General features: G+C 40.1%; 1 protein-coding gene across 1 annotated transcript in view; it reads left to right on the forward strand.

The window, feature by feature from the left end:
- Positions 1 to 21239, forward strand: part of RBM20 (RNA binding motif protein 20) — a 233425-nt gene that overhangs the window by 200701 nt on the left and 11485 nt on the right. The window contains exons 8-12 of the mRNA XM_072622164.1: positions 3463 to 3542; positions 6252 to 6918; positions 12638 to 12727; positions 13913 to 14576; positions 16804 to 16938. Coding sequence (XP_072478265.1) covers positions 3463 to 3542; positions 6252 to 6918; positions 12638 to 12727; positions 13913 to 14576; positions 16804 to 16938 — 1636 coding nt within the window. The remainder of the gene's footprint in view (positions 1 to 3462; positions 3543 to 6251; positions 6919 to 12637; positions 12728 to 13912; positions 14577 to 16803; positions 16939 to 21239) is intronic.

The raw sequence follows: 21239 nt of genomic DNA on the forward strand, positions 1-21239 counted from the left end.
TCCCTGGTCATTTTCTTCTTTTTTTTTTTTAAAAAAAAGGATAAAATTGATAAGGCAAATTTAAAACTATTAGCTGCTCAGCTTTTGGCAGAAAGTTAATCCCAACAGATGTACAGATAGTTTCAGTCCCCCCCTTTTTTCTCTACCGTGCCTCAGGGCATTTGTGTTGTGCTTCCTAAATTCCTTATCTAATTGTTCCTGTGATCCAAGTGGTCTGTAGCATAATCTCTTATTCCATTCATTTCTTTTATCCCTGCCACCTCACATTTATTTAGTTGTTTGTCTGTCTGTTTTTTTTTTAACTGAGACTGGATCTCCATACCCAGGCTGGAAGTATTGGAAGAACTCTGGCTGTATCCCAGTGCTGATTGACAGGGAAGCTTTGGTCTGCTCTGTTTCTGACCTGGTCTTGTTTGTGCCTTTTAGGTAATCTAGTAACCCTCAGCTCCCAGGGGCTCACCATAACTGTGCTGGACTTAGTGCAAACACCCAATGGGCTTTAGCCCTATCACAAAGACCTCCTGAGCTCAAATGATCCACCAGCCTCAGCCTCCCCTTTAGGAGGGATTACAGGCATATCCTATTACATTTATCTTTGAAAGCACTTATACTTTGATCATCTCTTTGGATATTCATCATAACCCTAGAAAGTAAGCAGAGAAGTTATCATCATCTTCCTTTACAGGTGAGGAAACTGAGGCTTGGAAAATTAAAGTGATCTGTACAGGGTCACATGACTGAGAAGAGCACATCTGGGATCAGGTTTTCTGCTTTCATCTCCTGTTTTTTTTTCTATTATATACTATCCTGTCTTTAAAAAAAATTAATTAAAACATTTCTACTGACAACCCACCCCTAAGCAGGGGGAGGAAATTAAATGGGCATTTTATCTTATTAAGCCTTCATTAACCCAGGAAAATAACTAGCAAGTCTATTTTTTTCACTCAACTTCACCCCAACATCATCATGGCTTTTGAGCTTAATGGTTGAGAAGCCTATACTATATTTGAGAACAGGAAAATTTTTTTTCAAATCCAAGAAAAACATCTTCTTGTCCAGGAGGGTATCACCAAACATACTTCTTTGACCCTGGAGATTTAGGGAACCTTTCTCTGGGGAATGGCTGAGCCCTCTCATCATTGCTTGAGATTTTCAGACAGCCACTAGAGGATGCTGTAAACAGTGGGGAAAGATTAAAATTCCCTCTGTAAGTCAGGCCAGCCACGCACTTAAGAGACCTTCCAACTGAAGAAGGGGAAGACAATAAGCATTTATGAAGCACTTACTCTAATGAGCAAAACAGAGGAGAGTTTAAGCTAAGGGAGAGATGGTACTGGTCCCTGATATGACTGAAGCCTGGAGGCAATCCTAACTCATTCCCCTTTCTTGAACACTTCAGCCTTTCTCTTCCCCTTCTCCTTCCTCTTCTCCTTTGTTGTCTTTGGGTACTGATCCAGCTGCTAGCTCCCAATCTCTCCCCTAGGACAGTAGAGAGAACTTGTAGTAGCAAGATGGAACTGATTCTAGGAAGAAGCAGAAGTCCTGACTGCGTCAAATTGATTTCCTACTTTAGAGACTTTTGTTAACCATTTTTTTTCCTTTTAGCAATAAGTGGAAAAATCAAGGGCATGAACATCAAGAGAGCCAAGTTCTAGTCTCAGTCTAACCAGTTGTGACGTTGGAAAGTCATTTAACCTCTATTTGCCTCTATTTCCTCAACTGTAAAATGTGGATAATAATAGCACCTTCCTTACAGCATTGGTGAAGGGATCAAATGAGATGTTTGTAAAAGTGCTTAGCACAGTGTGTGGCACATATTAGGGTACTACACAAAGCCTCATTCCTTTCCTCCTTACCCCCTTCCCTTCCTCATCCATAAACTGAGAGAACTGAATTAGGTAAGGACAGAGTCAGGGAAGGGATGTAGGAGAGAAAGAAAGAGGGAGACAAGTTGCGGAGGAGAGTGGAGGGAGGATAAGTTACATGAGATTAACAGCAAGAGTAGCCACAGGAACTCTCTAAGAAGAACTTAGCTATCTAGCATAGGTCGTTATCTCATGACTTCTCTTTCAGAAGAACATGTACTTCTTAGAGATTTTTTGGAGAACATTGATTTTCTGCCTTTTGACTATTACTAAAAAAAGACAGAATTTGAATAACAAGAAATCTGAGTTCTAGATCCAATCTAATTATGTAACCTTAGGCAAGTCACTTCTCTCTGAGTTCCATTTTCATCATCTGTAACATAAATGATGATTAAATTAGATGATCTCTGATGTCTCTACTGTATCTAATATTCTATAACTCACCAGGAGATAATGTGCACATTATATTTCTAGACAGTAAAACCTAACATTCTTCCTTAGTTTTATTTTTAAAAATAATTTTTATATATTATATTTCATTTTCCTGAACTTGACAAACTTCCATTAACATGAACATTTTTATATACAGTAGAGAGAAAAAGAGGATTGTATATGAAATCACAAAGTTCTATTAAATACAACGTGCCTTTTAAAACATGTAATGAATATAATGTGAGTTTCAAAGCCCTCCTTGCTTATCTGTGTCTTCCTCTGAACTTCCTACTGTTATATCCTTTTAAAAATTAAATTTTACCTTTTAATTAAGAGAAATCTATTTTAATGCTTCAATAACCCTCTTTTGCTTTCTTTTTATTCTTTTTTGTGGAGTCACTACAATATTCTTCCCCTCATATCCCTTGTCCCTAATATAAACAAACCTGTCTTGTGACAGATAAGTCAAATCAGCAGAACAGACACATTTGAAAATGTATGTCTCATCTGCACCTTAAGTGTATCACTTCTCTATCAGGAAGTAGATAGAATACTTCATCATCAGTCCTCAGAATCATGGCTGGTCATTGCATTAGTCAGATTTCCTAAACCTTTGAAAGTTGTTTTTCTGTACAGGGTTGTGGTCAACATATAATTTACTCTCCTGATTCTGCTAGTTTCTCTCTGTATCAGTTCATACAAGTCTTCGCATGTTTCTTGGAGCCCATCCCGTTTGTGATTTGTTATAAAATTTGTTATATCACTCCATGATATTCAAATGATATAATTTGTTTGCTGCTCCCTCACTGGTGGGCACCCCTTTACTTTCTGGTTCGTTGCTACAACAAAAAAATGCTGCTCTAAGTAGCTTTATACATGAGGGTCCTTTTTCTTTGTCTTTGAGGGTATAATGAGCACAGAGAGGTATTAGTGTTGCTTCATTTTCCATTTTGATAGATAATACTAACATTAGTATTGCTGTGTTCATTTATTAGTAGCATTTTAAAATGTTACACATGCATTCCTTATTGTCTTTGTTTCATTTCATTCTCCCTCTTGAGTACAGAGTATCTTTTATAGTGTTCTAAGGGATAACCTCATCCTATAGCCTGGTATTGTCAAGAATGATCAAAAGTTGATTTTAAAAAATGGTTTTTTTGCTTAGAAACCTGGGAAAAATGTTGCAGCCATCATCCAGGACATCCACTCTCAGAGGGAGCGTGACTTGTTCCGGGAAGCAGACAGGTGAGGCGTATCTGCCCAGAGGACTTGTGAAACAGAGCTGAGCCATGTGTAAAGCATATTCTGAGCAGTCTATAAAATTCACCCATTTTATATCATAAGAGATGTTGAGGCAGGCAGTGAAAGCCCTGACCATAAATCAAGTTGAGTTCTTGTTTTTATCCTCTTACCCATCCAACATAAGAAAAGTGCTTCATGGAAAGGATGCCTAAGGCACTTTTATCATTCCTAATCAACCAGGGTTTTATAAATACTGTTCTGGGCCCTATGCACATTGTCCCTCCCATCTCCTCTCATGGCTTGCCTAGTCAAAGGTATTTATCCAGTTTGGAATTTAAGGCCCTACCCTCTGCCACTTACCCCTTACCTCAAAACTGCTTAGTTCATGTGCCAAAAGCTTCAATATCCATATGAGCTTAGGTCCAAACACAGCTTGTACAATTTATTTTCAAGAGGAAAGTTAATCCATAAATAATACAAATAAGTCCAAGAACTATTAATGTAGGAATGTTATCTGAGCAATTCATTCCTCTATTGGCCAGTTCTACATTTTAATGAAAATAAGCTAATTCTAATAGATGACTCTCCAAATCCCTTCAGGGGTTGGGTTCAGGCCCTGGCCTTATACCATTCAATCATCTAACTAAGACCCTTGCACTTAGTTGAGCCTCTTTTCCCATGGACTCTTGTAGGAATCCACTCCTCATGTGCACTGCAAAAAACAACGTGAACAGGTTTTCTTTTCCCTGACTTCTTCCCTTACTAACAAATTTTTAATTCCGTGTCCTACCTCTGGCCAATCATGAAGACTTGTGTTATCCCACAGCCACCCAGCGACTGATGATTAGAGTAGGATACACCCAATAAAGCAAAACAACCAATTTCCCATCACCCAGGGTTAAATGCATCCCAGCATCAATTTCACCACTTAGATTTCTCAATGGCATCATGTTTATACATCACACCCACCTCAAGTGTGAACATTCTGCTTGTCTGATGAAGGGATTGTCTTAAGACCAGGACTGAACTCTGAATAAATTTAGCCTCTGGAAATTATGAAAGTTGGGGTCCTTCTTGTATGCAAAAGTATTGGTGGGAAGAAATAGTAGGAAGGAGCCTCTTATTAGCCTGACCCTTTGGAGCATGTCTACTTTTATTTAAGGCTTCAGAAACATTTTTGTTTTAGTGGTTTCTACCTACAATCTATTCTCAATTATTTATGCAAATGGAAAGGAATATAGATAATACAAGAGAGATAGTCATCCACAAAACATCCATTCTGGGCTTTGGAATGAATTTTTTTTCCCCAACAGATTTAATCTTCCTAACTCTGTTTGACTTAAGCCAGTATGTCAAGCCAGGATTAAAACTTACCACAAATACAAGCATATTATCATATTTAAAGTGGCAGCAATAGCAGTGAGAGACCTGATGTAATGTGATTTGTTTGCCATGCTCAGAGTAACATGGATGGTACCCCAATCTCTCTAGTGTTCATTCCTAAATCTCAGGTTTTCTGTTGGTTCAGCCAGGTGACCCTAGCAGTACATAAGAGATCTGACAGTCATTAATATAACTGTGGTCTTTGTGACCCAAAATCACCTCCATGGTTAGAAAAGGAAGGTCTGCCTCTTCTTGATAAGACCTGGAGAGGATAATTTTATCAAAGTGCTACATATCAGAGTGTGAAATACATATCTTATTTAATCATCAAATATATGTGTAGGACTGTACATGTTTGTACATGTTTATATGTGTGCTTTTTAGTATCTATGCATAATGGTATATATGCATTTGTGTATATCAATAAGTGTATATCCCTGAGAACTTGTGTGGGAAGCAGTGTGATATAGAGAGTAGTTCTGGACTTTGAGTCAGAAGGATGTAGGTGTATATCCCATCTCCTTTACTTATTGGCTACGTGGGCCTTGGCAATTCACATAACCTCTCTGGACCTTACTTTTCTCATCTGTAAAATGAGGCAATTAGAGTTGATCACCTCTGTGTGTGTGTAGATATGTATGAATGTGTGTATATATATATATATATATATATATATATATATATATATATATATATATATATATGTACATATATACACACATACACACAGTATAAAGATACATAAATAATATAAATAGATATATGTGGCTAGGAAATGAATAATAAATGAAATAGATAAATATCAGTTTTATGTATATCCACACATAATACCTATTCCTATACATATATACCTATGTGTATATGTGTGTTTATATACACATAGGTATATGTGTGTATACATATGCGTGCATATATGCATTTGTATACACATGTGTGTGTGTATATATATATACATATATATGTATATATATATATACATATATATGTGCACACTCATCCCATATATTCATAGATTTAGAGCTGGAAGAGACTGCAGAGGCAATTAATTCCAATTGCTTCATTTTACAGCTGAGAAAAGTGAGACCCAGAGAGGGTAAGTGAATTGCCAAGGACCACATACTTAGTATACACACACATTTGAATCAGTGTGTCTGACTATATAAGTGCATATATTTGCCATGTTTGATAATATGTATATTCTACGTTTAATAATATGTGTATATTTATAAAATATATCCATGTATTTATCAGTGTTCATGATTGTGTGTTTGCATTTTTGGATGTGTATATATGTCTATACATGTACATCTTTCCTTTTCTCCTGCACAGATATGTCCCTGAGAGACCCAGGTCTCGAAGCCCAGTGAGCCGCTCACTCTCCCCAAGGTCTCACACTACCAGCTTCACCTCCTGCAGCTCTTCCCACAGCCCTCTATGCCCTTCCCGTGTAGACTGGGGCAATGGTAGGGAATCCTGGGATCAGTCCCCCTACACCAGGAGAGAGGAAGAAAGAGATCTGACTCACTGGAGGGAAAATGGAGATGACAAGAGGGATAGGACAGACACTTGGGTTCATGATCGGAAACATTACCCACGGCAACTGGACAAAATTGACTTGGACAGCCGGATCGAAGGAATGAGGGGGCACAGAGACAAATATGTCCGGCCCACTTCACCTAGCACACTCCACTCTTTGTCTGGTTACAAGGGCCGAGAGGATGGCTATTACAGAAAGGATCCCAAGCTCAAACCTGACCGGTATCTCAAGCAGCAACAGGACAGTCCTGTGAAGTCCAAAAAAAAAGAAGAGACTAGATTAAGAGAAAGATACACCCACTGTGAGGACTCAGGAAAGGAAGACATTTTGGAGCCCAAGGACAGCAGGATCTCAGAGAATGCCAAGGCCAAACAGAGTGAGAAAAACAAAACCACCAAACCAGATCGAAATCAAGAGGGAGAAATGGACACAAAAGAGAACACAGTAGAAGAGATTGAGGTAATACATATTCCCATCCTCTGCTGCAGAGGAGGTACAGGAGGACTTGGTTCCTAAAAGTGTTTTGATCTGGTGAGAATGAGTTTTTGGTAGGACCTCAGATTCTTTCTGCTGCCCTGTTTGTACAGGGTGGAGTTACAGTGAGGTGTGTGTACCGATACACTCTGCCAAGTGAGATTAGATCTTCCATCCCCACAGCCCTCCCTCCCACCAATGTGTTGACCAAACTTAGTTCTTCAGAGAAAAGAGGTAAAGGAAAGAAGCAGCCACCTCCCACAAAATCATTATTGTCCACCCCCGTGGCCTTGGTGTGTTTTCCTAGACACGATTAATTGCCTGCTCTGTTTTGCTTCTCATTTCAAAAGACGTGGCAATTACATGGCCTCTTTCATCCAGGATTCTCAAAGGGCTGAGGTGGCACAGCTTCAGTTCACACAGTGAGTCAAGGGAAGGTCTTGAAGCTCCAAACTTTATAGACTAACCGCCAACCTCTCCTGATGCCTAAAACCTGCTTAGTATGTTTAGGTGTAGGGTGGGTACTGGCGAGTTTTTACATAATGAAGATGATTGAATTTTTCCCCCCTATGAGTTATATGTTTTCTATACTAGGTGCCACAAGATCATAGATCCATGGGCCTGGTAACCATTGAGGCTTTATACACAGGGATCTCTAGGGGCCAGAAAATCTGGATGTTTCTCCCAAGGTCTTTCATTTTGAGGACATCTCAGCACACAAACACACAGGGAAGCAGCTAGTCACCAGACAGGATGGTGGAGTCTATCAGCTGGTACCAAAAAAGAAGTGATTTTCACTCACATGAATACATTCACTCTCCAGAGCCAATGGGAATGCCCCTCTCTTCTGACAATTCTGACTGTCCTACAACTGTGCTATATTCTGCTTCTTAGTGACTCTCCTTCAGGATTGATCAGCATCTGATTTCTCCTCCATATAAAAGTTGAGGAGCAGTATCCAGTGCTGATTGCCCTGGGCCCTGGACCTCTTTGCTAGTAAAAATGCCTTTTAGTCAGCTTTCTTCATATTTCCTCACTGATCCATGTCCTATCTCTGGAGAAAGAGTAACTATGTTTCTACACCTGACCTTCATCTATCTCTTCCAGAACTTTTTGTAAGGGACAGTTCTAGGCTGTGTTCATTCTGCCTGTGAAAGAGTAACTGTGTTTCTAAACCTGACCTTCATCTATCTTTCCCAGAACTTTTTGGAAGGGACAATTCTTGCCTGTGTTCATTCTGCCTGTGCATGTGTCCATTGGCCAAGAGAGAACTGAAGAGAATTTGAAAATGCTTTCCTCAACTGTAATAAGGCAGAGTTGAATCCATCCTTTTTGGATAATAACTGAAGGCTACCTGGGTTTTAGAACTAATCATAATATCAGGTGCTGTAAGAAAAATCCCCATTGAATCCCAATACAGTCATTCATAGGGGGACAGCAGGTCAGCATTTTCTGGTCTCTTATTCCCTCTATGTTTTTATTTCTTCCCTGTGCCTCTGCTTCTCTTCCTCCTCCACCCCCTCACTTCAGCTTTCCATTGATCGATGATTTTCTTTCTTCAGGAAAGTATTGTGGCTCTTACAAAAAGATAGTCAGGTCCAATACATCCCTGAGCTGGTTAGCATGTTTTCAGTTTGTTTTTCATTAGGTTCACAACTCTACCCCTTGCCACAAAATGGCCCCTTAGGCATCTGGCCATACTTCTAAACATCTGCTGATTTGCCTTCTCAACCCCACCTTTCATTCCTAGTAGAGTTGGGTATCTGAATTCCATATATGTCTTCTTTGTCACAGAGTCAGCAGGCATCACGAGATCATGCTCTCAGAGAAGGAGGTCATCTGGTCTGTCTTATCTTACAGATGAGAAAACAGAGAGGTCTGGGAAGTTAAATAACTTTTCTAAGGTCAAGCCACTGGTAAATGGAGGCAGATTTCAAATTGAGACCTTCTGATTTCAAATTAAAGTGCTCTTTCTACTGGCATGCTACATCTTAAGATGTACCCTTGATGTGGTCAGCAGCTCCTGCTGAGGCTGATGTAGGAGAAAAACTTTTTGCCCCTTTTCAATTTGCCTTTCTTAACTACTTATCATTCCTCTGGTTATTGGTGCTGGGTCATGAGTATTACCCCGATGTTCAGATGAACCTCTGGAAAGTACTACAAACATCTGAAGGAGAAGAGGAAAATCAGGATAGTATTGTCAACTCTGCCATGTTGACAAAGACTGATCATCCCAACATATCTCCCCAAGCTAAAAAAAGTTATAGTCCCTACAAATTGTGCTGAGTGTCTGTAGAGACAGATCAAGCATTACATAACATCCATGGATCACATAATAAAACTTCATACAGATTTCAACAGGCAAATGAGTCATATGTAGTTGTATACTAACTTTTATATATACATATATGCATGTGTATGAGTATATGTACATATATATATATAAATTATATAACCCCATTACAAAGTACAATAGATTTTGTAATAGACTTACAAACAATAGATTTTTAGGGGTTCATTTTGTGCCTATGTGCCATCACATCTCAAATTATTTCAATGAGGAAGATGAGGAATGATTTTTAAAAGACTGGGATGGATGCAAAGGAAATAGGTGAGCCAAAAAACATATTTAAGCTACTTCAGTAACATCTTTACCTCTGTCTTCAGGCTCCACCCAGGCTTCCAGTAACTGGAAAGTCATCTGGTCATACCCATAACTGTTCAGTTAACCTCAAGGTTCATACTTCGGTAATAAATGGACCGTCCCAAAAGTATTTTGCCATCTAGAAATGAGGCTCTGAATTACATATACTCCAATTTAAACTTAGAGGTTTTTCAGTAATTTAATAATTCCTATTGCACATGCTGTTATCCAGAGAGTTTTTTTTTCTTTAGGAACATCAGAATTCGGCTTTTAAAATTAAAAAAAAAAACAGAGCTTTTCCTTAGTGGTATTTAGCAACAGACTTTTAAGCAGCAGGTTAACAGAGCGTTAGCACAGTGGATAGAGCACTCTACATGGAGTCAAGAAGACCCGAGTTTAATCTATCCTCAGATACTAAGTGTGTGAACAAGTCACCTCACCCTTTGCCTCAGTTTTCTCATTTAGAAAAAATGGATAATAATAGTGCTTATCTTCCAGTGTGGTTGTGCGGATAAAATCATATTTGTAAAGTACTTTGCAAAACATGAAACTTTACTTAAGTGCTAGATATCATTATTATTATTAAAATGCAGAATATCTTGTCTAGAAGAGTAATAAACAGAGGCGAGACTATTATCCCAGTCCTTTTGACAAGAGGATAGTTATATTGTCTACCTCCAGATGAATGCCTTTTGCCACCCTTGCTTTTTCCCCAAATGTTCCATCTCTGTCCCTAAAAAAGATTTGGGACACTAAGAGGGAAATTTCTGTAGTCTGAAAACATTTCTAATCAGATCCTTTGGCAGGTACTAGTTACTATCAAATCATAGGTTCACAGGACCATAGATGTAAGAGCAGCTTTTTCTACTGTCTTTAATCTTCCTAGTTGCAACCTAGCTAAAACATAACTAGCCTGTTTTGTTGTGCTTAGCATCTATCACAAGCTTCTTCTCATTCAGGATTTAATTTATACCACACATTTGTATTTATCCTTAGTTACTTGACCTTGCTTTAATCATCTATAGGTGTCTATTTAAATCAAAAATGGGTAGCTTTGCAGTCTCACTGAATAATGTTCTCCTTTTCCTCATTGGAATCTGTCCTTGGAATTTCATTCTTAAGAGCATTTCTTCATTCCTGAGTCAATGTCCCCTGTAGCTCCTGGGATCCTATCTGAATTTTTTAAAAATCAACTCTTCTAGATTCTAGGGTGAGCATTAGACTACCAAGATTTCCCAAATTTCCCTATCATAAATGTTAAAATGTCATGACTACTTCTGCGCTAGATTCCCACTATTTTTACATCAGCTAGCTCCTTGCTATTGGTCATTATCAAATTCAGAATAGCAATTCACCTCATTGTTTCTTCTACCTTTTAAAGAATGAAATTATCATCAAAGCAAGTCAAGAATTTAATTTTATCAATTCTAATTTTTCCAAAAGAGTGTACCAGTAGATGTCCACATTGTTAGAGTTCTCTGATTGCCAGTTCTATTATCTGTTTCTAGAACTCTTCATTTTTTCTTTTCGTCCTTATGATCTGGAAAATTGCATCATTGTAATATGGCTTCTGTCTCCTAGTTGATCTTTATCCAAATGCTCTCCACTATACTTTCCCCCTTTGATTCATGGACTTCTTCAGAGGAGTAAATCTTCTGGGTAGGCAATCCTGTTCCAGGACTTTTTTTAATCTAATTTTTCCTTTTCAATAAGGTATACCCTTATGTTGCTATGTATCTATGAGGGGAATTTAACTTTCCTTGAATTGAGATCTCTGACTCACTTTATTAACCAAACTTTATACATTTCTATGTAGATATGTGAAGTCATTGTCACCATTCCTCCTGGCAGTTGTCTCCTGGTAATAATCAGACCCCACCACTGATTCTTCCTCTATTATGGTCAGTTTAAAATCAAGTGTCAGGAATTTGAAGCAAAGATCTAGGCAAAAATTGTCCCTCAGAATCCAAATTGACTTTGGAGGTATCGGAGGAGGATACCAGTCAGGTTCCAATTCTTTCCCAAGCCTAATTTGTGTGCCAAGATAGAGCAGTTTGGGGAGCTGAAAATGATCTCCAGAATCTTTTATTTATTCTGAATCCATTCTCACCAAAGAGTTCCTGGAAAAGTGTCCCGCCTTAAGAGTTTGAAAAAATGATTTGTTAGCCAAAGTTGAAGCCTGAGAAAGTGCCCTTGGGATCTTGGGAAGCTATTTGGGGGAACTTTGGCTTTGGAGATTCAGGCTGATGATGCCTTCTCTGGGCTTGTATTTTTAATTAGATCAGAGATAAGTCACTATTGTAAGAGAAGTAACGAGAGAATAAAAAGGGGAGAGGGTATGGGTAATACAGAGTAATTATCCTGGGCATAGTTATTGGAAAGAGGATGTTTGGCCCATGGGCTGCCACTTTGTCACCCTGACTATGCCAAGAAATAGTTCTTAGAATCAGGAAGTATCAGGTCACCTGTATAATTCTAATTTACCAAGCAACCCTGGACCAACTAAGGATACCTTAATGTAGGCTAGGCAGGCAGGGGGAAACCTGCAGCCTCAAGGCTGGATGTGGCCCTCTAGGTCCTCAAGTGCAGCCCTTTGACTGAATCTAAATTTCGCAGAACAAATCCCTTAATAAAACTTGGACTCATTAAGAAGGACGCACCCAAGGACCTAGCAGGCTATATGTGGCCTCAAGGTCACAGCTTCCCCACCCCTGGGCTAGGAGTTCTTAACCTTTTATAGGTATGTGCTGCAGACTCCTTTGATGATCCCATGAGATCTCCATTCCCTCTTTTCAAAATAATGTTTTTAAATGCTTAAAATAAAATTCATAATATTATTAAAAACAAATTATGTTGAAATAGTTGCATAATATTTTTTAAAAAGAAGTTCATGGACTCTAGGTTATGAAGAACCCCCTATTTAGGCTCACTCTGCCCATATGTGAACATGGTACCATTTGTTATCGATGACTTAATCTGGAGATATTTTTCAGTTCATGTTCACACTACCCCTTTGTCCTTACTAATATTATTCATTTCTTTTGTCTTTGTTCTTTCAAGCTTGGGAAAGAAGAACGGGAAGCTTTGGAGGAGAGTGATGAATTTATGAAAATAGAAGATTCTGATGCAGCAAATGAAAGGAAAGAGAAGGTAACTCTCATCTGAGATACAGTAAGTTTACCCAGATCCATATCACATCCATATAGGATCTTATGAAGGTGTTTTCCCCATTTGGAAATGTGGTACCCAGGCTGAGTAGCTATCCTCCAATATCTCACCTATTTCTCTCCAAATGAAATCTATTTCACATCCTACTTCCCTTCAAACACACACGTATACATATGCATGCACACACGCACATACATACACACATTCAACTTAGACTTTGAGAGATAGCTTCTCTTGAAATCTTTGCTTCACACTCTTAACACATGGCTGTAGTCATTGAGAAAATGTGTGCTAAAAAAATGTCATAAGGCTTAAGAGACTATCTTGCCAAAATAAAATTTCAAGTAACAGGACCCATAGGCCACAGTGAACCTAGATAACCCCACAAGTCCCAGACATCATTTGTAATGCTATGGATTATTTTATATAATTAGAGCAAAAAATCCAGTTATAGCTCCCCCACACTCATATCCAGTCTACTGCTTCTGAGGCACATAGAAATGTCCTTGGAAACTGTCCAGCTTCATAATTTTCCAGTCATAAGTTGAGGTCAGATGAGGAAGATATCAGTATCTGTGACAGGAGAAAAACTGATCTTCTGAGTCTTTTTTCCCAGTCTTTGGGCTATACTGGAACACTAAGAAAAGCGGTTTCAGTAGGTGTCACAAACAAGAAATATGCATGTACATTTTTTCCCCCAGAGGCAGGAGGGATTTGCAGGATTTTGATAACTATTTATGCCGAAATGCCTATCAAAATGATGTCCACTGTCACAAGAAGATAACTCAGACAAGTTGAAGGGTTTTTAAAAATTTGTTTATGTTTAATGGGTGGTTAAAATGTTACTTAAACCTAATAGTTGAAGCATTTCTGGCTTTTTCCAGTTCATATGGCATTTAGGGGTTCAGAGTATAGCCAAGTGACTTTTAAAAACACCAAGGGAAACACAACACTCTTTATGCAATGCATGGCCTGCAAGGTGGGGCTTGAGAGGTGTAGTGTGACTGAATTACCAAGTAATTCTTTCCAGTTCAAATTAGAAGAACACTTGGTCACTGGGCTTAGAGCATTCTCTGTGGGCCTGGTTAGAGCACTTTGGCCTGTCTCTCGATTGCTAAGGTCAATTCGTAAGCCATCTTCTGATCAGCATTCAACATTTTTACACAGGAACAAGATTGGGAAAGTGGAAGTGAAGTGGAGGGGGAGAGCTGGTACCCTACCAACATGGAAGAACTTGTTACAGTTGACGAAGTGGGGGAAGAGGAGGACTTTATCATGGAGCCAGACATCACAGAACTGGAGGAGATTGTGCCAGTTGGGCAGAAGGACAAAACTTGCCCTGAAATATTCCCTTGTGGGATGACCCCTTTAGACCTGAACCCTGATCAAGGGGAATTAGCCAAGGAGGCAGGTGAATCTGCTGCTGGCGGAGCTGCTGAAATCAGATTCGAGTCGGACAGAGAAAGTGCTGCCTCCAGGAGCCATTCTGATGAAATAAGGCTTGAAGGGCAGACGGACATAAATCTAGACACTGAGAAGAAGCCATCTGAGCCTGAGGAAGACAGTCTTCCCAAAGATCCAAATTGCCAAAAGAAGGAAGGAAAGGGAGCTGAAAACTCAGATGTTTACCCAGTCCCCACATCCCAGAAAATGGCTTCCCAAGAGCCAGCAGAGGAAGGGGGTACACAGTCTGGTCTTTTCCTAGATGATTGTAAGCTGATGGGATCCCCTAAAAATGGGTCACAGGAAGGCAGCAAACCAGAGGAGAATCCCAGCTCCCACCCAGAGACCAGCAACCAAAGCCAAGCTTGCCAAGAAATGTTGACTGAGGGTAACTACTAACTTTTTCTCATGTGCTGGGCTAACTCATGGACTTTCTAACTAGAGGGCTATAACACTGGAGTTTTGCAGGCTGCTATTAACATTGCTAATAATATTGCTAATAGCTTTGACTGCCTTATAAGTAATTCAGTAATAGAAGAAAGCTTACATAAGCCAAGTAAAACTGTTAAAGGCTTTTAGACAAATGGTGTAAAGGAAATAGGATAGCAGGCAATGAGTTTTCTGGGAGGCATAATCAGACAGGATGGTCTCCTTTGAGTTCACATGAGCCCGGATGAACTCTTGCTAAAATTAGTTTAGATTATCAGCGAAAACAGCAACAGTTCCTGCAGATCAGCTAACAGGCTGGCCTCTCTTGTGTCTGCATGGCACAAGTCCACATGGGCAATCCTGGAGCAGCTATTTCTGAACTGTGCAAGGGACTTAAGGAAGGAGGGGTGGAAGAATAGTATAGTGCTCATTGCTAAGTACTTTTTGGTTTGATAGCCCATCTGGAGTTGGGAGTGTGTCAGGCCTTGTTCTGTGATCTCCCACACCTATCCAGTATGGCCTGGTGGAGAGAGCATTTAGAGTAGGCAGACCTGGGTTTGAGTCCCATATCTGCCATCTAATAAATCACTTAAGTTGTCTAGCTTTCAGTTTCCTCATCTCTAAAATGAGTGAGACGGATTAGCTGATCTCACTAGTCCTTCCCTACAACCTCTGATACTCTGATTCTTTGATCTGGTAGAGTGAGACAGGGCGATGCAGTGACTTGGAGTCCATGGGCTCTGAGTACGAATCCTGGTACTGCCACTTCTTACCTTTGCGATGGGATAAATCACTTACCCTTCCAGTTCTGTCACCTAGTAAATCATTGAAGCTTTCAAGGCTTCAGTTTCCATACCTGTCAAATGGCAGGGTTGGGCTAGATCGCTTCTGAGGTCCCTTCCAAGTTCAAATCCAGCCTCAAACACTTACTAGCTGTGAGACCCTGGGCAACTCACTTACATCTCTATTTGCTTCAATTTCCTCATCATTAAAATAGAGATAATAATAGCACCCACATAGCAGGATTGTTGTAAGGATCAAATGAGATGACATTAGTGAAACGCTTAGCACAGTGCCTGGCAACAAAATGTTAGTTATCCATTATTATTGCTCCAACTCAAGATCAGTGATTCATGGTCTATGAGATGATGGATGCAGTATGATGGTGCTGGGCCCTGTAATGTCATAAAGTTTGTTTAAAAATAGATTGAGCCTCATCTTACCTGCAATGCTAAGCTGTAAGCATCAGGATAGATTAAATGAAAACCAGAAGCCAACAAGGGGAGGGAGAATAATCTTTAAAAATTTCATAGTGATTCTAGCTAAAGGTGCATTGTAAAGCAGTCAGTTAGCATCTCAAAGACTCATCTGAGGCTTTTAGTCAGACTAGAACCAGGTAAAATCCTTCCAATCCATCACTCACTGGTTCCATTCTGCCTGATGGAATAGGAGAGCCAGGTCAGAGTATGGCATTCCAGGCATTTGGAAGGTTACTCCAGTCATTCTCAGGGTGAACTGGGCAGTTTCTGCCTGTTCTTTTGAATCTCCGTGGAGACCACTACTGAGCAGCCTTCCTGTTACCTCAGAAAACCTGTGACATGGCTTGAATAGAGGAGGGGAAGGCTTTCTGAAACACCTTCCTTTGCCTGGGCCATCTTTTACTCTGTCAGTATAGGCCTGAACTTGTCTTTGGCATGGTTGACTCATTATCTTACACAGCATTTAGAATTCATCTTTAGAAATAATGCTTGACAGGTTTAGGGCAAGAATGTCATTGCCCTTCTGTCCAGGGTTAAATGTGGGGACATGAGAACAATCTATTACCCTCTCCATTCCTTGAAAAGAAGCAGATCATGCTGAATTATGCTATGGGTATGTTGACTTTCCCATTTGATGCCAGTAGACTGCTCCAGCCAGAGATTTAAACAGCCTTCTCTCCTTGATAAACAGAATGAAAAGATATGCCAACATTGCAATGTGCATGCTGTTGTCTTGACATGGGGGAAAAAAGATCTTAATTAAGGTGCTTTGCTTCCAAATTTAAATCATTTGTCAAGTTCCATGTTATTAAGCAACCGAGGTAACTATTGGTCATTCACCCAGTGTATAGGATGTGGATGAATTGCAGGGATCTTTCATAGCATCATATGTTTTGTGAATTACCTATATTCTCTTATATTTTCCAGAAAACTCCAGATTCACAGAAATCCAGTCCCTGGAGATGAGCTCATTGGCCTATAGTGAGATGGAGACAAAGCAGCCTCATCCATTGCCTTCCTGGGAACCAGAGGATGTGTTCAGTGAACTTAGCATTCCTCTCGGTAGGTTGCATACAGGGTTCCTGCTTAGAAGGTGACAGTGCAAGCTTGAAGTTCCAGGTTAGCATCTAAGGGAATCTTGAGCAATTCTTTGCTTCTTTGGCAACAACCTGGATTTATAAAGTGACATTTAGCATTGCTTGCATTTTTCCTGATGATGGAAAAAGATGCTTCATGGGAACAGGTTGTTAGAACCTAAGAACTCCAATAAGCCAGGGCTAAGAGGTCTCTTACTTAAGATGTCAGTGCTTACATTCAAGGTAAGGAATTTAGATCTCATACTGGCTGGAGAGAGATAAGTGGCTTCCATAAAGAAAACCGGACACAGAATTCTGACAGATATTTTGCATATGCACATAGAGAAGCGTGCGGAAACAATCTCTCCCCTGGAAATCACAAGGTATGGTGGGAGGGAGGAATTTGGATTCCATATGAGTCAGCAGACCTCGGTCCTAACCCTGTCTCCTACTACTCCTTTCTACTAACACTTTGGCAAGTCACATCCTTCTCTGCCTCAGTGTCTTCACCTGTAAAACAAGGAGGCTGGAATAGATTGACCCTAGTGTCCTTTCAAGACCTAAAATCTGGTAATACATGAATAATATTGCTGGCATTATTTCAGGCAGAAATAAGAAAAAATATCACAAAAAGCATTTGTTAAAAGTCAACGGCAATAAATACAATGAATGCAGAATGGTGACAGCCTGGTCAAGATGGGGACCATGGGCTAACATGGCAGGATTCCTACTTTTCATTGATTTTAAAAATGCTTTGCTCTTGTTTTTTTTTTCTTGTCTTCCGTTAGTCATACCATTCTGATTGTGTTGGGTTCAGTAAAAGAATCATCTTCTGTTTCTTATTCATTTAGAAGAGACTATTTTGCTACCAGTCAATGGAAAGGGTGCTGGATTTGGCATGAAAGGACTTCATTTTGAAGCCTATATTTGTACTTTGTCAATCATTTGTGTTCTCTAGACCTTAGTTTCCTCATATGTAAAACAAGAAGGTTGGGCTGGGGTGGAGAACCTGCAGCATCAAGGCCACATATGGCTCTCTAGGTCCTCAAGTGGGGCTCTTTGACTGAATCCAAACTTCACAGAACAAATAATAACTAATAAAAGAATTCATTCTGTAAAATTTGGACTCAGTCAAAAGGCCACACCCAAGGACCTAGAAGGCCACATATGGCCTTGAGGCCACAAATTCCCCACCCCTGGAATAGATAATCTCTAAAATCCCTTCCAGTCATAAATCCCGTGATCTATAAGGCAAAACAAACAAAAAGAGAATACCTTAAAACGTGGTAGCTTCTGCCCCTAGTTCTGAACAGTGGAGCTTCTGGCTATGGATGTCAGATTATGCGAGGGGGTGGAAAGGGTTCAGAGATTCATTCAACAGTATCTGTTGAACATAATACTGCAAGCAGTAGGGGCAGAAGGGGTGGAAATATCATCACAAAGTATATCACGTGGTCTTTGATGGAGCTTGGGAAGTCTAGTTAGGAAAAAAACATACATGCATGAAAAATTAAGAAGTAATACCACTGGTTTACCAGTGTATATCTTGTACTTTTGAAAGCACTTTCATGTTCATTATCTGACAGTTACTTACCTTGACAGCTGAAGAAATTCAGGCTCAGAAAAAGTGAAATGACTTAACCAGGATCACATGACAAATGAAGATTCCTAAAAGTTAATACACTGTTCTTTTCACTTAATTCTACCACCCTGCCTCCTTTATTTCTTCACAGGCAGAGAGAAGAATAAGAGTCTTCTGGGAGGTAGAATGAAAAGTCATGTGTTATTTGGGGATCAGTAGGGTCAGGGAAATACAAGAGCAACCTGTGGTCTGGCTTGGGTCCCCAATAAAATAGAGGAAAGCAGACACATTGCAGATTGGTGAAAGGGTCCAACAACAAGGAAGGCTCCACCATTTGCTTGTCAGCCCTGTTCTGGTTGAGGCATGCCAGCAAGAACTGTCACAGTCTGGCACTTCCTAACTGGCAGAAGCTCAATCCCCAAATCTTATACTCTCAGTTGAGTGGCAGGTTTACTATTATGACTAACATATAATTACTTTCATTCAGGAGCTGTTGTTGGACAGCAAATGCAGTTTTAATTATTGTAGTTAATAGAAACTGAAAATGGAAGCAAGAATAACCCCATCTATGCTTCTCCATACCTTATATAACTGGCTCTTATTATGATAATGCCCTTGTATACTGCTAACTTAGCTTCTTTATAGACATGTCCAATGCGTCACAAAGCAATCATGTTTACATCTATAATGCCTACAGTCAACTCTCAATTATGCAAAGGTGAATTACATATAGTGCTACTATTCTCCACACCCCATGCTTCTTTTCTCTCCCTCAGCTTCCTCCTCAGGGCCATCTCACTGCTCAGTAGGGCTGGCACAGGTAGGCAGGGCCAGGGCAAGAAGCTATCCAACTCACATTACACCATTAGGCACCTTGGCTCTGGTGAAAGAGTAGGTGTAGAAGGAGACAAGTTAAAGTTAGTAAGATTGATTCCTGTCAGTATTGGTGGGGGGAGCTGCATAGACTGAAATTATGTGTGAATTATCTCCATAATAACCTCAAAAATTTACTTTACTACTTGGGTACTACAAATCAACAAATGTTTTCTGAGTTCTATCTTTTGGAAAGACCCAGTCATGGGGACTGTGGGAGACATAAAATAACAAATAAGACATAGCACCTAATCCTGGGCAGATAAGAAGGAAGAAAGAAGGAAAGAAAGAAAGAGAGAGAGAGAGGAAGGAAGGAAGGAAGGAAGGAAGGAAGGAAGGAAGGAAGGAAGGAAGGAAGGAAGGAAGGAAGGAAAGAAGGAAGGAAGGAAGGAAGGAAGGAAGGAAGGAAGGAAGGAAGGAAGGAAGGAAGGAAGGAAGGAAGGAAGGAAAGAGGAAAAATAGAGGAAGGGAGAGAGAGAGAGAGAAAGAGAGAGAGGGAAGGAGAGAAGGAGGGAGGGAGGAAGGAAGAAAGAAAACTCTTAAGCATATACTACAATTTGTGCCAAGCATTGAGCTCAGTGCTAGGAATACAAATATATTAGAGAGTCCTTCCATTCATGTAACATGGGTTTCAATGGGGAGCCAATACATATTGGGGAGTGGTGGCCAAGGAAGAGAATTTTGTTTAAGGACATCACAAGGATGGTTAGTGGAGCCAGAAGGGCATGCCCTTTCTAGAAATAATGCCAATGCTGTTTTGATGACTGTTCTCAGGTAGAAAAGGGGATGAGTATTCATGTGTTGTGGCATAATAGGAGGATGACAGTAAAGCCTGGTTAGGTAACTGGGGTCAGGTAGACCTGATGAGCTATAAACAATCCGGATGATGTGACCTGGGGACAGGACCTAGAAGTCTTCCTGGGAGGCACAGGAGATTTAACTAACAATAGCAGTCAATATGCTAAGTGCTCTGTGAGCAGTAAGTGCTGTAGGAATTCTGATGGGAGAGCTCCAGGTGTGTTCAGTTGGCCAGGAAGGCTTGTTGGAGCATGAAAGTTGGAGCTGAGCCTTAGCAAAGGACTCAGATAAGTCCAGAGGAGGAGAGGGAGCACTGGCACAGGGGAAATGGTTTTAGTGTAGACTAGGACAGCATGGAGTGAATATTATAATAATAATAGATTACAAAACTATATAGTGCTTTAGAGCTCCATATCACTTTACTTACATTATCTCATTTGACCTTCACAACCCCTGAAAGGAGGCAGAGCAGGTGTATTTAGAATGAGTTTTCAGATGTAAATGGAAAGTAATAGAGAACTACAGGGTTTGGTGTTGTGTCCTCTGTGTGACCTTGGATAGGTAACTTCACCCTTTAGAGCAGGGGTAGGGAACCTGCTGCCTTGAGGCCACATGTGGCCCTCTAGGCTCTCAAGAAGTGCATGCAACCTTCTGACTAAATCCATTAGGTCCTCAAGTGCATTCAGTCAAAGGGCTGAACTTGAGGACCTAACGGATTCAGTGAAAGGGCTGCATATGACCTTGAGGTCACAGGTTCCCCACCCCTGCTTTAGAGCATTCAAAATCATTTGCAAAACAGAAATAATAATTTTTGCACCCAGTATCTCATGGGATTGTTGTGAGGAAAACCATCAAGTGAAAGTAGTTATTGTGACTTGCCCAAAGTCATGACAAGCAAATGATGGAGGTAGGACTCTAGTCAATAATTCATCAACAAGCATTTATTAAATATCTACTATGCCAGGCCCTGGACCAAGCACAGGGGAGCACAAATAAGTAAATGAAAAGAGCTCTCATTTGATGGGAAGCAAGAA

The sequence above is a fragment of the Notamacropus eugenii genome, chromosome 1, assembly GCF_028372415.1.
Source record: "Notamacropus eugenii isolate mMacEug1 chromosome 1, mMacEug1.pri_v2, whole genome shotgun sequence".
NCBI lineage: Eukaryota > Metazoa > Chordata > Mammalia > Diprotodontia > Macropodidae > Notamacropus > Notamacropus eugenii.